Raw genomic sequence first — 20,157 nt, forward strand, 5'->3', positions numbered from 1 at the left:
GCAATACAGCCCTTATGCTCGATAGTTGTGCAATGGTGTGTGGGTTGCGTGAGTGTTATTTAATAATGTCGCGCCGGCTCCATTGTGGAGTGGTTAGCATATCGCTGTACGACGCCAGGAGTCCCGGGTTCGAATCCTGGCCTGCACATGGATGTTTATGAACGTCCCTTCATCAATTTCATTATATCATCACTCATTCCCATCTTCGCAATTAGCCAAAAGTGACAGAAAAGCAAAGTAAAATAAAGCAAATCAAATCAAATTAATAATGTCGCTCTCGAAACCTAGTACGTACCAGTAGTACAGGCACCAAGGGTAAATACTCGTATTACGTTCACAAGACAGAAATCTTAGTTTTAAAGCTTATTCTTACTTCAAGGAATTGGCGTTCGCAAGACGTGCGTGCTGAAACAGTGTTTTCTCAGAGTCGAGAACTTACGGCTAAAGCGTGTGGTGTATGTGTGCATACTGTATTTCTAGTTTCATAAAAAAAAATCACACATGGGAAAAGTGGTAAAACGTAGCACATGCCTTCATATCTGTCAATATTTTTTTAAACTCTCACTGCATATTTTTCGGAATTGATAGCATGGTTTAATACACACAAGGCCGTGATCTTACTGAACGGAACTCATGTTTTATTTTTATTAATTCCCATAAATCTTTCCCCATGGGCACTACCACAATACTTTTTTACCCCAGTAACAAAAATGAGAACCATAGATTTAAAGTGGAATATTAATGATTAACATTTATTCATCAAAAGAACACAACTGCTTATGTACAATAACATTAAGTATTATGCAATGTTTTAAAAAAACACCCATGTAAATACATAATATTCAAGCATTTATTGAAATGATTATAATAATTTAGTAATAATTTACTATATTTATGACTGAATTTTTATTCATAAAGTGACACTAGCACAAGCAAAGCAGTAGTATTATCTTTAAAAAGTAGCGTTCAGTAAAACTAAAACCATACAAATATACATTTCATTACAAAAACAACAAATTATACATTAAACAGATAAATAAAACAATATATTACATAATGAAACACAACAAAGATCAAAACTACAATTCCGATTCTCAAAAGAAAATTTACAAATGCAACTTCTTACGAGTAATTGATTTGTTATTAAGGTACAGAGCGAATAATTGCAACTGATGTACCACTTTTGATCTGACGGATAGCTTTACACAGAACGATTTCTTAATGTTTGCTATACAGTACTTAATTTAAATTTTCACTTTTGCGCTTGACTTTCTTAAAACCTTAAAAAGCAAATTATTACATTTATCATGAAACTAATGTTGCCATATTTATGGAGTGCCATTTTAAACGGTACATTTAAAATTATAATGACATTTTCACATCGATGCGACTTTATACTTTAAATTGATTTTAATTTTCTTCCTTCAATACAAGAGTATTGATGACACACAGAGACATAAATGCGCATGCGCAAGAATTATTGGTTGATTTTGAATGTTTACATTAATCAATTTAGAAATTTTCATAAATTTATTGAGCAATAATTAAAAATTGGAGGAACACTCAATGATCTTCTAGAAAAACACAAACAATATCCACGTGCAACAAGTATTTCATTTTGTCGCAAATTATGTGTATTTTTTGTCTTACACATAGCTCAATACTGTTAATAACATACCACTTCATGCTTCCAAATTTCAAAGTTGAAAACTTTTTCTTTACCCTGATTTTTAGAGAAGTTATGCAAATCTATTTAATTAACATTAGAAAGCTCAATCTCAGTATTAACTTCAAATCATACTCAAACCTCTTTTATCTTTGGGTGTAAAATTCTAACAAATTTTCTGAAAAGTCTGTACGGTTGTAAAAAGTTACATTACAATGAATCAATGAACTTTAAGCAATATAAGATATTTCACCGAAAAACATAATGAAGCAGACTCATTTCTTTACAATATATTATTTTGCGCTAATTTTTAACAAAATAATTTTTTGGTATGGAAGGATTCAGTTTGATTTTCAACCCATTTTCAACAAAAGTGGACATCTCACTACTCTCGTCATCTATGGATAGATCCTATTATCCAAGTGATGTTTGAAAGCAAGTGTGTATCACAAATATTTTTACTAGCTACAATAAGAAATTAATTTTTACTTGCCAAGAAACTAAAGCAAGATAATAATTTAACTTGCGCTGTGTTATCTCTCATTACATACAATCATGCCAACTTAAAAGGCATTGCACATATGTGTGAATATAGCAACTGGTTACATTATAATTTTAAATATCTGTTTATTTCTTACATAAAGATATATTTGGATTCCATATTACAATTTAATATTAATACAAATACCCACATACATGGATATCAGAATTTTATTATTTTTATTTTCATATCAGTTCCACCATTTCAAAAGTGACTAATCTTGAGAAACTGATGGCAAAATTAATTAATATATATTAATATATTATAATAATATATATAATTAATATATATATATATTAATATATATTATATAATTAACAAATACAATTTAAAATGTACTTTATTGTGAGAATACTAATATATACCCAATAAATTATAAATAATACTGATAGTAGAATAATGTAAAATTAGCTGTCAGGTTAAATCATCGACAATGAATACTGCTACCGATTATTACATGAACAGGTTTTAAGAACTATTTGAGATTATTTAACTCGATTTGAGAAGAATTTTAGCAAGTAAATATGACAGAAATGTCATTCAATATATAAAGAAAATGTCAACATCATGTTGTAAAGTGCTACACCGTAAGTTTTAAAGCTGAATTAAGTTTTAATCCATAACATACCTTTCTTGCACTAAATGTGAATTTCACGAAAGATAATTTATTTCTAAAATGGAGACGTAAGACATATTCGTACATTATTTTTCCCAAACATAAAAACCAACCTGATTGAATATTTATCAACGTAATTGCATTTCAAGTTTAAGAGACATTGTATACAATCAACCTAAAAATTACTAATTTTCCCTATAATTGTACGCGTTTAATTTCGAAAGAAAGTCACATATTGCAATTGGAATTTCGTCGGTTACAATTTGATCCAATCTGCCTCATATCTCAGTATCTCGTCTTACATTTCACAATACTAACAATTATGTAAGTTCTATCGTGGAATTCACAATTTCCTGTTCAAAATATGAAAAAAGAAATTTTATGCTCGTTCAAAGAGATGGCTTAAATGGGAAAGAAAGAAATATTTTTGCATAGTTACCCTGTGGTTATGTTAGCCGTTCATATAAATCAAAACATGCATCAGTGTAGACAAACAAGGAAACAATACTTTTCAAGAGTGAATTTTCCAATGAATCACCACGGAATGAATCTTACTCACACAAACACATAACATCGCAGAATGACTCAGCATTGTAATTTTAATGTTAAGTAGCTCTGTTTTAATGCATGAAATAAGATAAGTAACTACTCTACAATATAATGTCTAAGTACACTACAAATTCATGTTTATTACATGCATGACTAGAGTAATATGATCTAATTACTAAGCAAAAACTTTACATGGCAAATATTGCAAAGTACATAAGTACTTTCGAATTTGATATTTAGAAAAGCATCCATTTTTTTGCATACTTGAACTTAAAAGACAATTTCCTGCATAATAACACGGTTTTGAAGTTTAGTAATGTATTTCAACAATAAATTATTTTACGTATGTGTACATCATCATAGACGCTATTGAGTATATATATATATATATAACATACAGTTGAATAAAAAAAATTCCCCATGAACATCAAATTAATGGACAAAAAGAAAATAACCCATTCCAATTTTTGACTTCGGACTTGCTGCCTTTCACGCGCACACTTTTTCAAAGACATGCACTTTCTTCTCTTCCTCTCAACATTCAATCTCCAACTCAAAGTCTTCTAATGCGAAAACCTGTCAACTTTTCACTTTGAACAAAAATGGTGATATATATGTGAGGAAGTCCTTTTCTCCAGGTAAGGCTGTTACATTATAATGCATTTCCCCTTTTCAGCCCAAGGGTTGTTTTTCTTGTCGGGTGCATGGATCAAAGGATCATTCTTCTCATTCTCTTCAACATATTCTCTCATACTGAAAAGAAACAAAAACAAAATAATTAATATCAGTATTAAGAGTCGTGGTTCTTTAGCACTTCAACATTTAAAACAAAATATTTACTTGAATAAAATTCGCATTTGTATGTTCACGCCCCCTACGGAGGGGCAATTGGGCACTCGCCCCCTCGCTTCAGGAGGAGCCGTGCCAGATAAAAATTGTTTGTGTGCGGTTTATTACGAGTTTATAAGACACACACACCTTGAATTAAGCAACGAATCCAATTTCTCCTGACTTCATGGATTGTTTTGACACACAAGGTGATCAAAAAGAGACGCAACCTTATGGGAAATGTAGTTGATTATTATTACTATAGTTTTGCTTGTTAAGAAGTGAATAAAAGTGAAAAATGCATTAATTGAGGCTGTACACTGCATAAACAGCTGATTAGGCAAAATTCTTGCTGTAGACACGTGATTGTGTTTTGTTTTGTCTTGTTTTGTGTTTGTTTGTTATGTCTTTGACGCGTTTCAATCATGTTTCCGATGTCAATGAAGTTGTTGCTTAATTGTAGTGCACGTTACTGCAGCGAATATTCATTGTCACGCAGTACAGTTTACGTGGTTTCAACAGGATAGTGCTACAGCCCACACCGCCAACAACGTAATGGTGTATTTGGTACACTGTTTGCAGGGACAAGTAATCTCTCAGGGGTTGTGGCCAGCTCGGTCTCCATATTTACCACCACACAATTCTGAAATTGCAAGCAAATAGTGAAAACTGTTCTGACACAATTTCACAGCAACCGTTAAGAAGTGTCTTTAGAGACATGATTCACCGTATTCACTCGCGTGAATCTCACAATGGCCACCACTTGTAAATATCGTTTCTCCAATAGGTTGCATCTCTTAAAAATGTCTAAAAACACTGAAATAAAAATCGTAACAAGGTACTACACAAAAAATCGTATTCAAATATTTCAATTAAGGATAACATGAACTATTCGTTTAATTATAAAATGTAATAAAGTGAAAATATTATTTTACATGAAACCATGTTTATTATACTACAGCATCAAAATCAATGAAAAGTAAACAAGAGAAAATGTTATTGGATATGATTAAAATATCCACTCTGATATGTAATATAATAGTCTGATATTGAACACACACAGTTTTGTAATTAAATATAATGAGCGTCAAGATATGGTACATTGGAAAATTAAAAATAAACACTAATTTAGCGTCCAATAATTATTGTTTTAACCAGGAGTGGCTCAAGGTAAAATTACCTGGGCGAGGTGGATTTTTGCACGCCCCTTTATTTCAACCCTGCCACTCCCATAGCGTTCCACCTTGTCCCCCTTCCCCTCAATGAAAACATGACCATATTATATATTTACGATTTAACGAGGAAAAATAATAGCCTTATTTTAAAAATACTTTGTGTTACTCTTAATGAACGTTTATTGTAGATATTTATATAACAGTGGCGTGCCAAGGATTTTCGAAAGTGTGTGTTACTATACTTTTTTTGGTAGTTTGCCCTTAGTTCAACATCTTTTACTGCCTTAGACGTTCTCTTTTTTACGAATACGCCGAAGAAGAGGGTTATGATCCCAACCAATCCCCCCCCCCTCCACCTTGGGTACGCCACTAATATCAAAATAATAATAATCTCGTAGCTTAAATTGTTACATGATTTGGCAATATACTTATTTTATGCAGCAGTAACTTTAATTAATTTTTGGTCTACACAAATCCAAATCTTTTTAAAACGTTTATTCAGGGTTAGGCAGTCAAACGGGAAGATCACAAAAAATAGAGAAGGCAAATGTTTTTTTTTTGTTTTTTTTGAACATGAATGTACTGTACATGAGTAGAAATTACTAGTGTACCTGAAAAATGTTCACTTTTTAATATGGTGTCAGTAAGATGCACACATTTCGGAGTCTCAGAGTAAATCCGCCCATGACTTTGCGAGAGGCAGTCCGAAAATAATCTACACACTCTTCATAAAACGCCTCTCCATTCAGAAAAAGTAACAGTGTGGTGTGAATTATCACCTCGTGGATCATCGGCCCCTACTTTTTCGAAAATGAACACGATAACACGGTGACGGTAAACGCTGCACGTTATGCTGACATGTTGGTAACCTTTTTCCTGCCTGAACTCGATGACTATGACCCAGATGAAGAAGCACTCTTCCAGCAAGATGGTGCAACTAGCCATACTGTCTATGGATGTGCTTAGACTCGCATTTCCTGGTCGTGTCATTAGCAGATTCGGCGATATTCCGTGGCCTGCCCGTTCACTCGACCTGACGGATCCTTTGGGGTTACCTCAAATCCAAAGTATTCAAGGACAACCCTCCAAGAACTAGGGATGATTTGAAGGAGCGAATTCGGCAAGAGATCCACAATATTCCGTTGGAGATGCTACGAAGCGTCATGGGCGGATTTACTCTGAGACTCCGACAATGTGTTAAACACCAAGGACACCGTCTTACTGACACCATATTCAAAATATGAACTGATACGGTCCAGGTATTATGATATGGCTACAAGGTATGGTCTTCACAGTCAGAAGAAGATAAATAATAAGCAGATGTATTCTGTGTAATTCTTGCTATTTCATGGTTCAATGTATTTGAATGTTTCGGACATAACGTCCAGTTTCTATTAAATATGTTAATTGTTCACCGTCTGGTTTTTATCTTGTGCAACGTAGTATTAATCCACATTACAAAGTCCTTCACTCCGAACCTATCATGAACATTTTTCAGGTACACTAGTAATTTCCACTCATGTACAGTACATTCATGTTCAAAAAATAAATAATATTTGCTCTCTCTATTTTTGTGATTTTTTAGATCTTCCCGTTTGACTGCCTCACCCTATACAATCAGAAATAAGGTTTTGGCGCCCTCAGGGGGGCGGCGGCATGGGCGGTCGCCCGGCCCCTAAGCCGCCCGTGGTTATAACCTTCAACATGTTCCGCTCATTGCTGTTAGGAAATAATACGAAATATACTAATTAATTGTTTATTAATAGTAACACTGATTATACTGTGATAATATAGGACTCGCACCTGTATAAGGAACAAAAATCTCTAAAATTTTCGTTATATACTCTGTCCCGGGTATATTTGGAGGAAGCGAACGAAAACAAGTAGTGACGCGAGACATCTCCACCAATGAACACATAAGAGGAAACAGGATTGCGTGGAGGAGGGGAAAGAGACTGCAGTTACCAGCCTTCGCAGCAGTGTGTACTGCTTCTCTCTGCCCACTCGCTTTCCCCCTTCTCTGCCGCCATGCGAAGCATTGCTTCACAGATTGCGGGTATAGAGTATAGATCGCGAGTATATTGTATGCCCTAGAACCCGCACGCAACTATACTCTGTCCCAGCTAACTGCAGAGCAGGCAAACGAAATCAAGTCTCTGCGCAAGTAGTGACGCGAGATGGCTCCACCAATGAAGACGTGAGAGGAACGGAATTGCGTGGAGTGGGGGAAAGAGACTGCCTTCCCAGCTGCGTGTACTCCTTTGCTCTGCCCAATAGATTTCCTTCGCTTCTCTGACGCTATGCGCAGCCTTGCTCTACAGTTAGCTGGGACAGAGTATAGGGTCGGCCCTGTGTTCACGTTTGCTATCTCAAAATAAAGGTGCCAGCGAAAGAAACAAGAAAAATCAAGTGGAAATCGGAGGAAAAGAAGCAAGATCTGGCAAGAATGAACAAATCAATGTGGACAGAAAAGAAGCTGGTAGAACTGAGAAGAATTATCAATCCTTTTTTCATTTTTGATCGGGAAATTCTTTGCACATACAAAGGATAATTGCACAGCCACGTCTCGGATACTGGAGGCAGCTAAATTGATTATCCCGTAGATGTCCAGGGATTCATTCCACAAATGAAGACTTTTTTTCCCCCTCTTTCCATTCATTCGTTCCGGCGAGCGGAAAGTTACCATTAGCCAGCCACTGCCGCTTGCTTGCGAATCGGAACGGCTCCCTGCGCAGGGTGACAGGGGGATATGGGGGCGGGGGGGGGCGAATTCGTGACGTCAAATCGAGAGGGCAAGGGAGTACAAGTGAATTGGGAACACAGGTTTATGATTCTGTTTGCAGGCTTTATTACCGAAGTGGCAGTTATCGAGTTTACTGGAAGGACGAGGTACTAACAGAACGATCAGTTTGTATTATTGCTGGAATGCATTCATAAAAGCTGGGTTGATTTTCTGTGGAGCTAAATGGAAAATAAACACTTTTCTTTGAGATACAGCCAGGGCCAATGGCGCCCCCCCCCCCCAAATCATGTCATACGTCCCCACAAAAATCATGTCATAATCCGCATTATGTATTTAATTACGACAGTGTGTCTATTGAAAGTAGTTTTTTTTAAAAAGCTTTACTTAACACTATACTTGATCTGCCCCTCCCCCTAAACAGGGGTGCCCATCCTCAAAGAGCATGAACGAATTCCACCCCTCCCAATAGCCCATCATAATTCCCCCAAAATAGTTCGGATGAATACATAATTGATTTTTATTTGAATACAATATCGTGTTAAACTGCCCATATAGTATAATTTAATTGTTCAGATTTTGAAATAACAAAAAGCTAGCACATGGATTTGCTAAATGCTTACGTTATCTCAAATGTCATAAACTAAATTACATAAATATGCATTTCAACAGTGTTTCTGGGTGGAGATTAAGTTTTAAAAATTCAGAATTTAAGCATGGGCGCCGAAACTATACATCTTTTCAGTTCTTACGGCGGGCGCTCTAGAAGCTGGCAGGGGAAGTGGGGAGCGGGGAAGCGACCAATCCAGCGCGATAAGAATCGTAGCGGCCAGTAGAACGAGTTTCACGTAGTACTTTTTCCGGCCGCGTCGAGTCTCTCGGCGCCACTGCTGTTGTCTGGTTGGTCTGTTGCGTAATCCCCGCTCCCCACTTTTTTTTCTAGGAGCGCCCGCCGTAAGAACTGAAAAGAGCTACAGGGGGACCCCCAGCGTTCCTACAAGGGGACCAATGTATAACTTGTTCAACATTATTTCATTTTGCAACAAAATATTTGTGCGAAGAAAATTGGATTTTCGCGCTACGAAAATTCGGTTTCTTCTCCACCGATAGGGCAAGATTTAGCATTTAATTTCCTTCAGCCATTCTAGACATGTCTGTCCTAGGCCGTTCTTTGCTTCCAAGAGAGCTAAATGTCAAGTGGTCGTTAATCAGCGCCATCTACGTTTGCAAATGCAGCAACTGAATTATCTCCCCTACTTTCAGAAAGACAAGCAGTCACAGAAATCTAATGTCAGACCGACAAAATTTATCTTTTCAACAATAGTCAATTAAAATCACAAAATTCAATGCAAACTGACAGTAACATGCCGGAGAATGTATTGATTTCCTTTAGGAATTTGTGTGCCTTCCAGCCGAATTGAACTACATACTGTGATCCCCCCACCAACAATCTTGGCATCAAAAATCATCCCACCAAACATTTCAGAGGGGGATATTTTTTGTAACAACAAACAAAGGATAATCAAGTACTTTTAATTTCAGATATACTTCGCTAAGAATAATAACGAAAACACACACAAATTAGTATGGTTGCGAGTGTTGAATGAATGAATTTCCCACCCACCCCAACAATTTTGTGCTACAAGAATCCAGTTGGTAAAGGAAATTAGTTTGCTACTTTATAATAAATACCTGACATATGTAAAACATAGAATGAATGTATATGTGTGTGTGTGTGTGTGTAATGTATATATATATATATATATATATATATATATATATATATATTACACACACATTTAATATTGTATATTTAATTATATATATACATAGATATACACATATGTACATTCATTCTATATTTTACATATATGTCAGGTATTTATAAAGTAGCAACTAATCCCTTTACCAACTCGATTCTTGTAGCACAAAATTGTTCGTGGGGGATTCTCCCCTGTCCCCCCGAGGTTTTCATGCTTTTTAATATTTTTAATAATAATAATTCCAACAAAAGATCCTTTACTGCCAACAAATTTGATTTGGTTGATGGTACCAAACATCTTGTTCAGAGAACTACACCCTATTAGATTACAACATACAGAAGATTTGGTTGGATGAACAAAATTAAGTCAACCAAAAAAATTTGTACTGAGAACCTTCACGTTTTGCTCGCGTATAACAAACAAGGGATTTCGTTGTAATAACTAGGATTTGTTGCAGCCAACCAGACGTTTTTCTCAGTGTAGGTAGAAATCATGGCCGCCTGGCTGACTGCTTGACTGATTTTGAGGAATATGACATGTTCTAATTGCTACTAGCTTTCCTCGACTGGATTCTGTGGAGCAGCCAATCAAAGCAAAGTTTGGGCATGTGAAGATAATCTGAGAGTTTGCAAAGGAGAGTTTTTTGTCTGAGGTTTCCGAGTGCTGGCTGTTCATATAGTTTCTCCGTTTCTCGATAAAAAAAAGTATAGAGATGATGTGCGGTGCATTCGTGTTCAGTTCATTAATATTTAGGTATTTATGCAAAGCGATGAGATGTGTACGTGACAAATATGATTAGTTGAAAATGAAAAGCCTTATTATTACAAGTGTATTAATAAATGTTTGACTTTTTTTATGAATGAATCCTGCGAATCTCATGTATGGATAATGCAAACGCGAGTTAAAAAGCTTGTTCGGTACGCATTGATTACCATAGGTTTTTTTTTCGAGCCAATCTCTAGTTCATACTTTTCCTTTTTTAATAAAAGCACAAAGCAGTAATTCTCCTACAACATTCTTCAAATTGCTCGTCCACCTTTAAGCCGGCTTTAGACGAAAGCATTTCCATTACCATTTCTGCTAGCATAAATGCTACGTAAATGCCTCCAAAAATCATATAACAGGTAGTACTTTACAGTTTTAGACCAAAGCATTTCATGGATCATTTAGTTTAGCTGTTCCAATTACAATGTATAATACATACAACACGAGAGGCACGTCGAGTTACACCGTCTATGGTGAGAGCACGGTGTATACAATTGAAAAAGCTAAAATATTCTTCCATACGTGTACAGTAAACGTTGTAAAGTATGTATTTTATCAGCGCAATTCTTCTCTACCTAAAACCATTTACTAACAAGCGATATTTCTCTCGGTTGAATAGTTATTGTATTTTAAAAGTGTGAAGTGATACGTTGTTTACATCTCACGCGGCCGCCATTATGGGAACAAAAGACTATCGACAAGTACGGTGTAACAAGTACCGTGTGAGGCGAAAAGTAGCAAATGGGTAGCCAGTCCAGCGTCAACTAGAGCATTCCTACTGGAAATCCAGTTCCGTGTGATTCAGGCTTTATGTCTTGTTTACAAAACAAAAAGAAAGCTCTTTTAAAAACTTAAAATCGTACATCTGTTGTAGCAAAATGAACATGTTTAGCTATTTGCCCATTATGACGCCATACTTAGTGTCACACCTTCCATGCGTATTTTAGATGGGGCTAGCCATACTCAGATATAAAAATTAAAGCAAATCCACCACGGCTATACATGGACGTCGGCAGGATTCTTTCCTGGTAGGGGCAAGCAAGGTAGTTTTTATTCCGGGAGGGTAAAGGAAGCATATTTGCCCCCATAGTCATGCCTACTCAAAATCACTGCTTCAGTCTGGAATTCATGTTCCTTCAACGTCCTTATAATAATTAACATCAATTACTGTGACTCAAATTAGATCATGTGTGAAATATATAATTTTTAAGTGGAAATTCATTTTCCAGTGGGGGAGCGTGGCACCCTCCCTCCCCATTCCGGACGTCAATGGCGCTATATATATGCCAAGCGAAAATCCTCACCCGTTCACCTTTTAAGAATGTCACATTCCTACTTAATTTTTAATTAGTTACCATTACAAACAATTTCAATTGAAATTTTAAACCGATTTTGCAGTCTGATATTTTTTTTCTTGCTACATGGTAACTTTTGCCGGTGCTTGGGGCAAAAGTAGGCTACAATTTTGCCATCAGATTTTATTTCTAAATATATTACAACAAATATATTACAACTTTTAATATGAGACCTAGTGAAACTGAAAGTAGATCGTTTGAGGATTGTTAGGCATACATTTTAGAAATCTAACTGCTTTTAACCCACTCTAACATTAGATATTAAATCGATTCTTCTACTTTGTAGACTATCTGGTCGAAACCTTTCTTTCTCTTCAGAAAACTTTCAGCCTGAACTCTGAAGGCAATTAGAATGGCTCGACATTCAGGATCCATATTTGCTTTGGACTAGGTCGTTATTGTTTGCCCTCCGGGTTTCTGGAGAAGAGATCCAGAAAGGAGTACTGGCTTTCTCGGTAATGGGAAAGCCATGTTTCTTAGAAGGAAAATTGCGAAAAATCCAACAAAAGAAACTCCCAACATTCAAATAACTGAACTACATCAATATGCAATCTTGAACGTAAAAATCTTATATGTGAGAAGCTATTAACACTGGTGTCGTCAGAATCTTGATTGGGTGAAGAAAATAAGTAATCAAATGTTATTATCTTCTGCGGTGGACATAGCTGTTGAGTATGGTGTAACTTTACTATCAATATAGTATTTATTATAATTCTTGAAATACATAATTTTGCTAACTGAAGGTATGTCATAATAGGTTCAGGCTATTTCACGAAATTCTCAAGCTTCCTACCCCTCTCCCCCTAAAAAACGCCCCTGGCTATCGTTTATACAAGGATCGTACCCAGGGGAGGGGCCATGCCCCCTCAAAATATGAAATACTTTAATGTGAATCTATAGAAACATGAAACTAACACTGACAACTTTTTACACTTTGCAAGAATTTAGATTTCGTCTTTGCATAAATGAATGCAGTGGCGTGAACAGGATTTTCGAAAGGGGGGGGGGGTTATGTACATTTTTTCTGATAGTCAGCCCTCATTTCGCCATCTTTTCTTACCTTTGATGTTCTCACTTTTTAGGAATACTGGACCAAAGGGGGGTTATAACCCCCACCAACCCCCCTTAGGCACGCTACTGTATGAATGGGTTTGTTATACCAAGAGGCAGGCCCCAGAAGTCTCCAGTATGCAATATCCACTTCACTTTAGTTTTATAATCATTAATGCAAAGCTACTAGACGTCCCTATTTAGTCGGAACAGTACATTATTTTTTCGAAGTGCAGTCGTGATGTGAAAATATCTCGTTTTTTGGTTAATTCACATTCATACATGTTCTTCATTTTAATAATCATTGCTCATACGTATAATTTAATTTATAAATACAGTAAAACCTCGTTAATCCGGACTAATGGGGGGTATATGTTGACCGGTTTAACGAAAGTTCGGATGAACTGAAATAACCTATAAGAAGAGTAGAAAGTGCTTTAAAACTCCGTTTATAGCAACAAAACACGTTAATTATGGCGTATTTAAAGGGCATGGGCCTAAATACACTATACAGTACAGTAAAATGTAAAGCAATACTGTACATACGGGATACCCATATTATGATGATGCGCCCGACGTGCGTGGCTCTGCATCACTCGGAACTCTTGCTGTGGAAGTTGCTTTGAAGTACATGTCCATATTCTGCTGGGACAGTTTGGAATGTATTTCCTTCACTAATATCCGGATTCAGCTAAGTCCGGCTTATCGGGGTCTGGATTAACGTGGTTTTACTGTATATTATTTTCTAAATGTAAAATTGTCATGGTTGTTCAATGGTCCTGGAATAAGAAATTTAAAGGAAATTAGAAAACATTGTTAATTAGCGGAACATATTATTCGAATACCTCTGAGAATTGAATGTAAATAATAAGCTGTACGCTGTATGATGGCCTTTGTAAGCGACTGTGTTGCTGCTTGTGTGGATCAGGTGGGAGGTCTATACGCTAGTTGAATTTTCCCCCTTACTTTGGACCATAATATTGCAACTCTACAATTGTATATTTCAGGTGCCTGCAGTCTCGAGCCTTGCTTTCGTTTTGAAGCCAGTGGGCGGAGCTTAAGTTTGTCGGCGTAAGATGGCCGCATCTACTTCAACCAATGACTTCACAGACAGAAGAACATCGCATCGGCTGCTGCAAGCGCACGCGGCTGGAAGGAGCATGGAAGTAGGCCCAAACTACAAACGCAAACTCGAAGTCTACTTTACACTTAAATACTACAAAACAAAGTATAACTAGCTTTATTTGCTTATGGAATATTATTCCTTCAGGTTTTTTGTCGCTTCTGTTAGTACAGCCGTGTGTTGAACAGGCACCATTGCTTCCTAAATCTTATTCAGAAGTACACAAAAGTACATGCTTCTTCGAATGTTTTGCTCTGACTTCTCCGGTTCTGTCACGTGACCCGGCTTCAGGAAGAGGGCGCTGGGCTTACTCCTCCCCCTTCATACCTCCATGGTTTATTTAGCTCTAACTGCAATACTACCAGAGCGTTGGTGGTCACATCTAATACTCCAGCAGTGGTAAAGTGGTTAGTACAGCGCGCTACGACTCTAGTGGGTCACGGGTTCGAATATTGGCCTGGGCAGGGTGTTCTTGTGAGTGTCCAGCAATTTCATAACATCATCACCTTTAAATTAGCCAAAAGTGACATAAAAGTTGAAACCTAATTCAATCAATCCAACAGGATATCGGATTTGGCATCCCACAAAAAAATCCTGGTACGGACCTGGTTTATACAGTGTTTCAGAGGGTTAAAACGTATGACTTCATATGGTTAATATGCATTTAATAGGGTACAGACTTCATATTTATGTACCGTATGTACTAGAAGGCGTGATAATTTTATGTTACTGGTGAATTTTCTTAAAACGTATATTAACAAAAATTATGCTTGGAAAATAAGAATTAAATCTTGCTTCTTCATATAATTACTGTACGCGCAGCTCAGTCATACATACGATACTTGTTACAGTAAACACTATTCAAACTGGCAATCAATGTGTCCCGGGTACGATACCCGGTGGAGGCACATGGTGGTTCGGAACCCACTTTAAACCTAGGTCCAGTCTCGATTAGCCTTTCTGTGCATAAAATGGACTTAAAACAACGACTACTCAAAACTGGTTTCATTTTGTTCTCATTCAAGTGGAGTAGAAAACGAACAAAGGAGTTGTTGCTCCAAAAGGGGGCGTTCAGTGCATTCTGACAGCTAATTTGCTAGATAACAAAATGCAATGAAAGGAAGCAACTGGAAAGTTTAATTCCAAATTATAATTTGTTGCTATGGAAACGAAGGACACTCGACACCGAATGAAGAAAAATATGAATGTATAAGGTGCAGACTGCGATCTTTTGTCTTTTGTCCCTTCGTTTCCCATTATTGAATTTTGTTCTTTCAATTGATTCTTTCTTCTGCACGTTTCAAGGCCTGCGCGTTACACTGCACCTCGAACATTCAGAAGTATGAAGTACAGATCTGATATAAAGGCCACTATTCCAGTTAGAAACAGGTCTAGAGTGCGCGTCAACTCTCCTGCATATGGCGATAGCCAATAGCAGCGCACTGCAGCGGTGCCACGTCGAAATCTCACACGGAAAAGAGACAGCGTGGTTGAGCGAAACGCCTTGTCAACGAGAGCACGGCAACGCCGCACGTCTGTGATTCGCTGGAGCTGTTCAGCCGTTCAAGGCCATATGCAGGAGATTTGACGCGCACTCTAGATATTTGGTCTAGCAATCAGTGCTATTTCTCATTTATATTATATGGCTGGAATGGAATTACTGTTGTTTTAAGCCCACTTTATGCACAGATAGGCGAATGGACCTACAGTTTAAAGTGGGATCCGAACCACTGTCGAATGTGCCTCTACCGGTTATCGAAGCTTGATTTCCAGGCGACGACGTTACCACTACGCCAACCTTGGCCCCACTAAAACTATTTTTAGGTTGGCGCCTCTATCACCACCAGCAAACCGTCTATAGTATATTTGCAAGGTCTTTGGACTGCGGAGATCCTAAGGTGTCTCATGTTTCAAGGTTTGAATCTGCACGTATTGCTAGTGAAATCCGGACTTAATAGAAGAGATAAGAACAAAATTATAATTCCCAGCATGTAGTATGAAAATGTAATAATTCTTCAATAATCTTTTGCAGTGGCGGCGATTGGGTAACCAAAACTTGGGAACAAGGTGCTAAAACTGGGGGGGGGGGGGGGCAAGGACAGTTTACTTCCCCGTGATACACAAGGTTTAGCATAATGCGGGGGTAAAGTAGCTCCCCTTTAAAAGCCACCACTGATTTTTATGTAAGGATTAAGTAGGGTGATATATATATATATATATATATATATATATATATATATATATATATATATATATATATATATATATATATTTAAAGTATCCTTAAGTCTGGTTTACATTCAATAGAAGGCTTCCGTCACAGCATTGGGCTGTCTTTGTAAGAAGTGGAAATGAATAACTTCCTCTTAATCACTTAAAGAACAGCAGCAATTAATTAATTACACTGGAAATTAGTTCCCTATGTATGTATCTTGAAGGTAAGCATAACATTCTAAGAAAACAGGTACAGCTCTAATGTTTGGAGAAGCACTCTAATAGACAAGATGTGCCTCAACTTTCTGACAGAGAATTCATTAGTAATTCAACGCATGTCACTCATTTGAAAGTGACATTTAATAATGTAATGGAAAGCCATAACTGTCACCCGCGAGAAATAATGACGTCATCAAAATTTAACCGTTAATTGGCCATGTGTCGAACCTAATTATATATCTGATGATATGAACAACCAATGAATGTCATGCAAAATCGCAGCAGATTTATGTAATGCAAGTGTGCTTCTGTACAAAAGAAGAAATGTTATCCTAGGATTACAGTAATGATAGAGAGTTTACAAAGCTTATTAAAGTCCTATTGATTCTGACAGTCGAACTAACATCAGCGGCGGATCAAAGGGCAGAGCTGCCGTGCCATGGCACTACCCTCAGAAGAAAGGCATACCTCGCCAAAGTATTGTTAAATTAATACATTGTAATTTACAGACGAGGAAATTCGAATCTCGGAATCGGTCAAGCTCATAGTGGAAAGACATGGGTCAAGCTGACGACGGCCTCAACCTCCACGCGGCATCGCCAGCTGTTTCGTACCCTCGCGAGGCAACCGTCCGAGCCGTCCATGAGCTGGCTTAACCAAGTTGACACATGTGCAGGGTTGAAGAAGTCTCAGCGGGGAGGTAGCCATGCTGGTCCTCATGAGACAGCAGCCGAGCCCGTTTTCGCTTGGCACGACGAGGGACATGGTGGCCACCTTTAGAGATAAGTCGCTAAATATGATTGCCTTGTAAGACCCGTTGGTAAGTAATTCGTGAGAAAGGTACTATCTACTTTTCTGCCTACTTTTGGAAAAACGAACGTAGTATTTATACAAAGTTAAATTAATATTAAGATATAAGATAGATGCGTCTAAAGGGCCATCCCGACTTTTATATTTTCTAAAAAGTAAAAAAAATCCTATGGTGATGCGAGTTTCCTTTGACATTTCAACAATTTTCTTTACAACAAATGTCTTGGATATTTTCGACGTCCAGTTGGAATACGTGTGTATGGGGAGGAGAAGGTGAGATGATTTCTTTTCCCTTTCCTCTTGTAATTGTTGTGTTTTTAGGGAAGTGACCTGTAATGTATAAAATATAGGTTAGTGAGTGAAGATGAATCGAATTAGTGCGTTATTACTTATTACATACACCGTTTTCCACGTTTCCAATCAGTGGCGCAACCACAATGAGGGGGCGGGAGCATTGCAGAGGTTTTTTTTTTCGATTTCTTCATCACGTTGGCACTACCCAGAAGCCTCCGGCCGCCACTGCTTATAATGGACAAATTAGTATTTTCTTTCATCCTGGACGCGGCAACAAAATATTAACATTTCGGGGTACGATTTGAATATTAAATCATGGATTAAAACGTGGGCTTGTAAACAAATGGATGGACAAATATATCCGAGTAGCTGCGGGGAGAATACCTACAGCAAGTAGGTGCCCATTTAACATATCTCTCCCCACCGATACTACATACGTGGGTTAAGTCATAAGTCTGGCAACCATATTTTTCCTCGTGAACAGGGCATAATACGAAAAATCTAAGATATACGTTTGAAAGTGTATGGAATGTACTTTCGAAAGAAGCCACCAGATGGTGTATGTGACCAACGGTGGGGTAGTAAGAACGCACCAAACTTCAGTCGGTGAGTGAATGGAGGTCATGAAGCAGGAGCAACGTTCGAACGTTAAAATAGCAGTTCTCCATGGCAGAGATGCATGGGAATGCTATACAGAGCTACGGAAAGCACTGGAACAGTGGCGAGGTGGGTGGAGGCCTTCAAACGGGCCAGAGTGTCAACTGCCGATCTGTCTCTCGCAGTGGGCACCCTGTGTCCAACGACAAAGATGTGCGGGTAATGGTAATTGAACAGTCTTTACGTGAGGACAGGTGCCATGCCTTAATAAAACACAAGTGAATAACCTGGGTGAATACTTTGAAGATTGTTAAACAGTTGTTGTTGTTCATACCATCATAAAACACTGTTGTCCAACGTCCTGTGTTCTGCCTCTTCCCTACGAGAGTCTCCTGCATCCAAACTTCATCTGCTGGCTTCATTCGAAGGTACATTCCATACACTTTCAAATGTATATCTTAGATTTTTCATGTTGTCTCCTGTTTGCGAGGGAAAAAATAGTTGCCATGACTTATGACTTAACCCTCGTATAAATCAAGACCATACAAAAATGAACGTTTTAACAACTGCCGATACATATGGTAAAAACTCAACATAAAACAACTATTGACCAGGAAATTTGTAATCAACCTGTAAAATAAGGAGGAATAGCTCACCATTAGTAAATCATGATGTAGAAGAAACACATTCAAACACATAAAATGTTCCATGTTATACAGGAATCCATATCAATGAAATTGCACTTTTTCATATGAAGGAAAAAAATAAGAATCGTTTTTCATCACCCGGTTTATTTACGAAGAAAGCTGCACCAATAGCGCTTTGTATTAATTTCTTTGTAAATACACTGCAATAGGTCCGTGATAAGTTCGAGATTCGATTTTTGAGTCGAGTCCCGATTATCCTATCAGAGCATAAAGTAGATTAAAATAAACTTCAAACTTGGTTCGATATCATCGTAAAATGAGTATATCACTGATTGCAGCATTTGCTATTTGCGTGTAGGCAGTGATACGCTCATGGTAACTAGGGCCGTGTCCGGAAGGTGCAAGACCGTACTTGAAGCGAGCTTCCTCCGAGTATGGTCTTGCAGTGCGGTCTTGAAGTTGTGGACTGGAAGTGAAAGTCTTTCGAATTGCACTTCGACTGCAGCGCCAAATACGATCAGTAGATAAAACTTAGTACTCGTTGTTTACCCAACAACTTGCTGGCCCATAACGTATATTTAACCTGTGTTGCTAGCTTTCTACCTCCGTGATTTTAAACAAATGAACAACGAGTGCGGAAAACACGTGACCTAGTCAGCAACGATCTGTGCTACGAGCTGTGCACTTGTGTGCTTCTGTACTTGGCGCTTTCAAACTGTACTAGAAAACACTTTCGTCAAGACCTTACTTCAAATCTGTACTTTGACAGTGTCTCTCAATAGTCTTAGGACAAAGACATTTTAAAATAGGCAACCCAACTTACCAAAGGCCTTGTTGGGTTGCGCGTAGAGTTAGGCTAAATTTCAGGGTTGCCACATGCACAATAGATATTTATAAAATACGCGAAAGAAAGAAATCCAAGTATTATTGTATAAAACTAGAAAAAAATATTAGTATTACATTTGTTGCAAATGAGAAATACTTTCTGAAAGAAAGAAAATAGATTCTCTAGTATTTTATTGCTGATGAATCTACACAAAGGAAAAGATGAGAGATGAAACGGAAGGGGGCAAAAGAGAGGAGAAGAGAGAAAGCAAAAGGGGAAGAGGAAAACAAAGGAGGGAAGAAAATGGAGGACAGAAGTGGATAGGAGAAGTAATGAGGAGAAAGGAAAAAGATGCGAGAAGAGATTAGGAAAATAGAGC

General features: G+C 37.6%; 1 protein-coding gene across 1 annotated transcript in view; it reads right to left on the reverse strand.

Annotated features, from left to right (window-relative positions):
- Positions 1-828: 828 nt before the first annotated feature.
- The window catches only part of Ggamma30A (guanine nucleotide-binding protein subunit gamma-e), a 135,627-nt gene continuing 116,298 nt past the window's right edge, over positions 829-20,157 (reverse strand). Inside the window, exon 2 of the mRNA XM_083143514.1 lies at positions 829-4,125. Coding sequence (XP_082999640.1) covers positions 4,020-4,125 — 106 coding nt within the window. The 3' untranslated portion in view covers positions 829-4,019. The remainder of the gene's footprint in view (positions 4,126-20,157) is intronic.

The sequence above is a fragment of the Lepisma saccharinum genome, chromosome 22 (assembly GCF_977018435.1).
Source record: "Lepisma saccharinum chromosome 22, izLepSacc3.1, whole genome shotgun sequence".
NCBI classification, from domain to species: Eukaryota; Metazoa; Arthropoda; class Insecta; order Zygentoma; family Lepismatidae; genus Lepisma; species Lepisma saccharinum.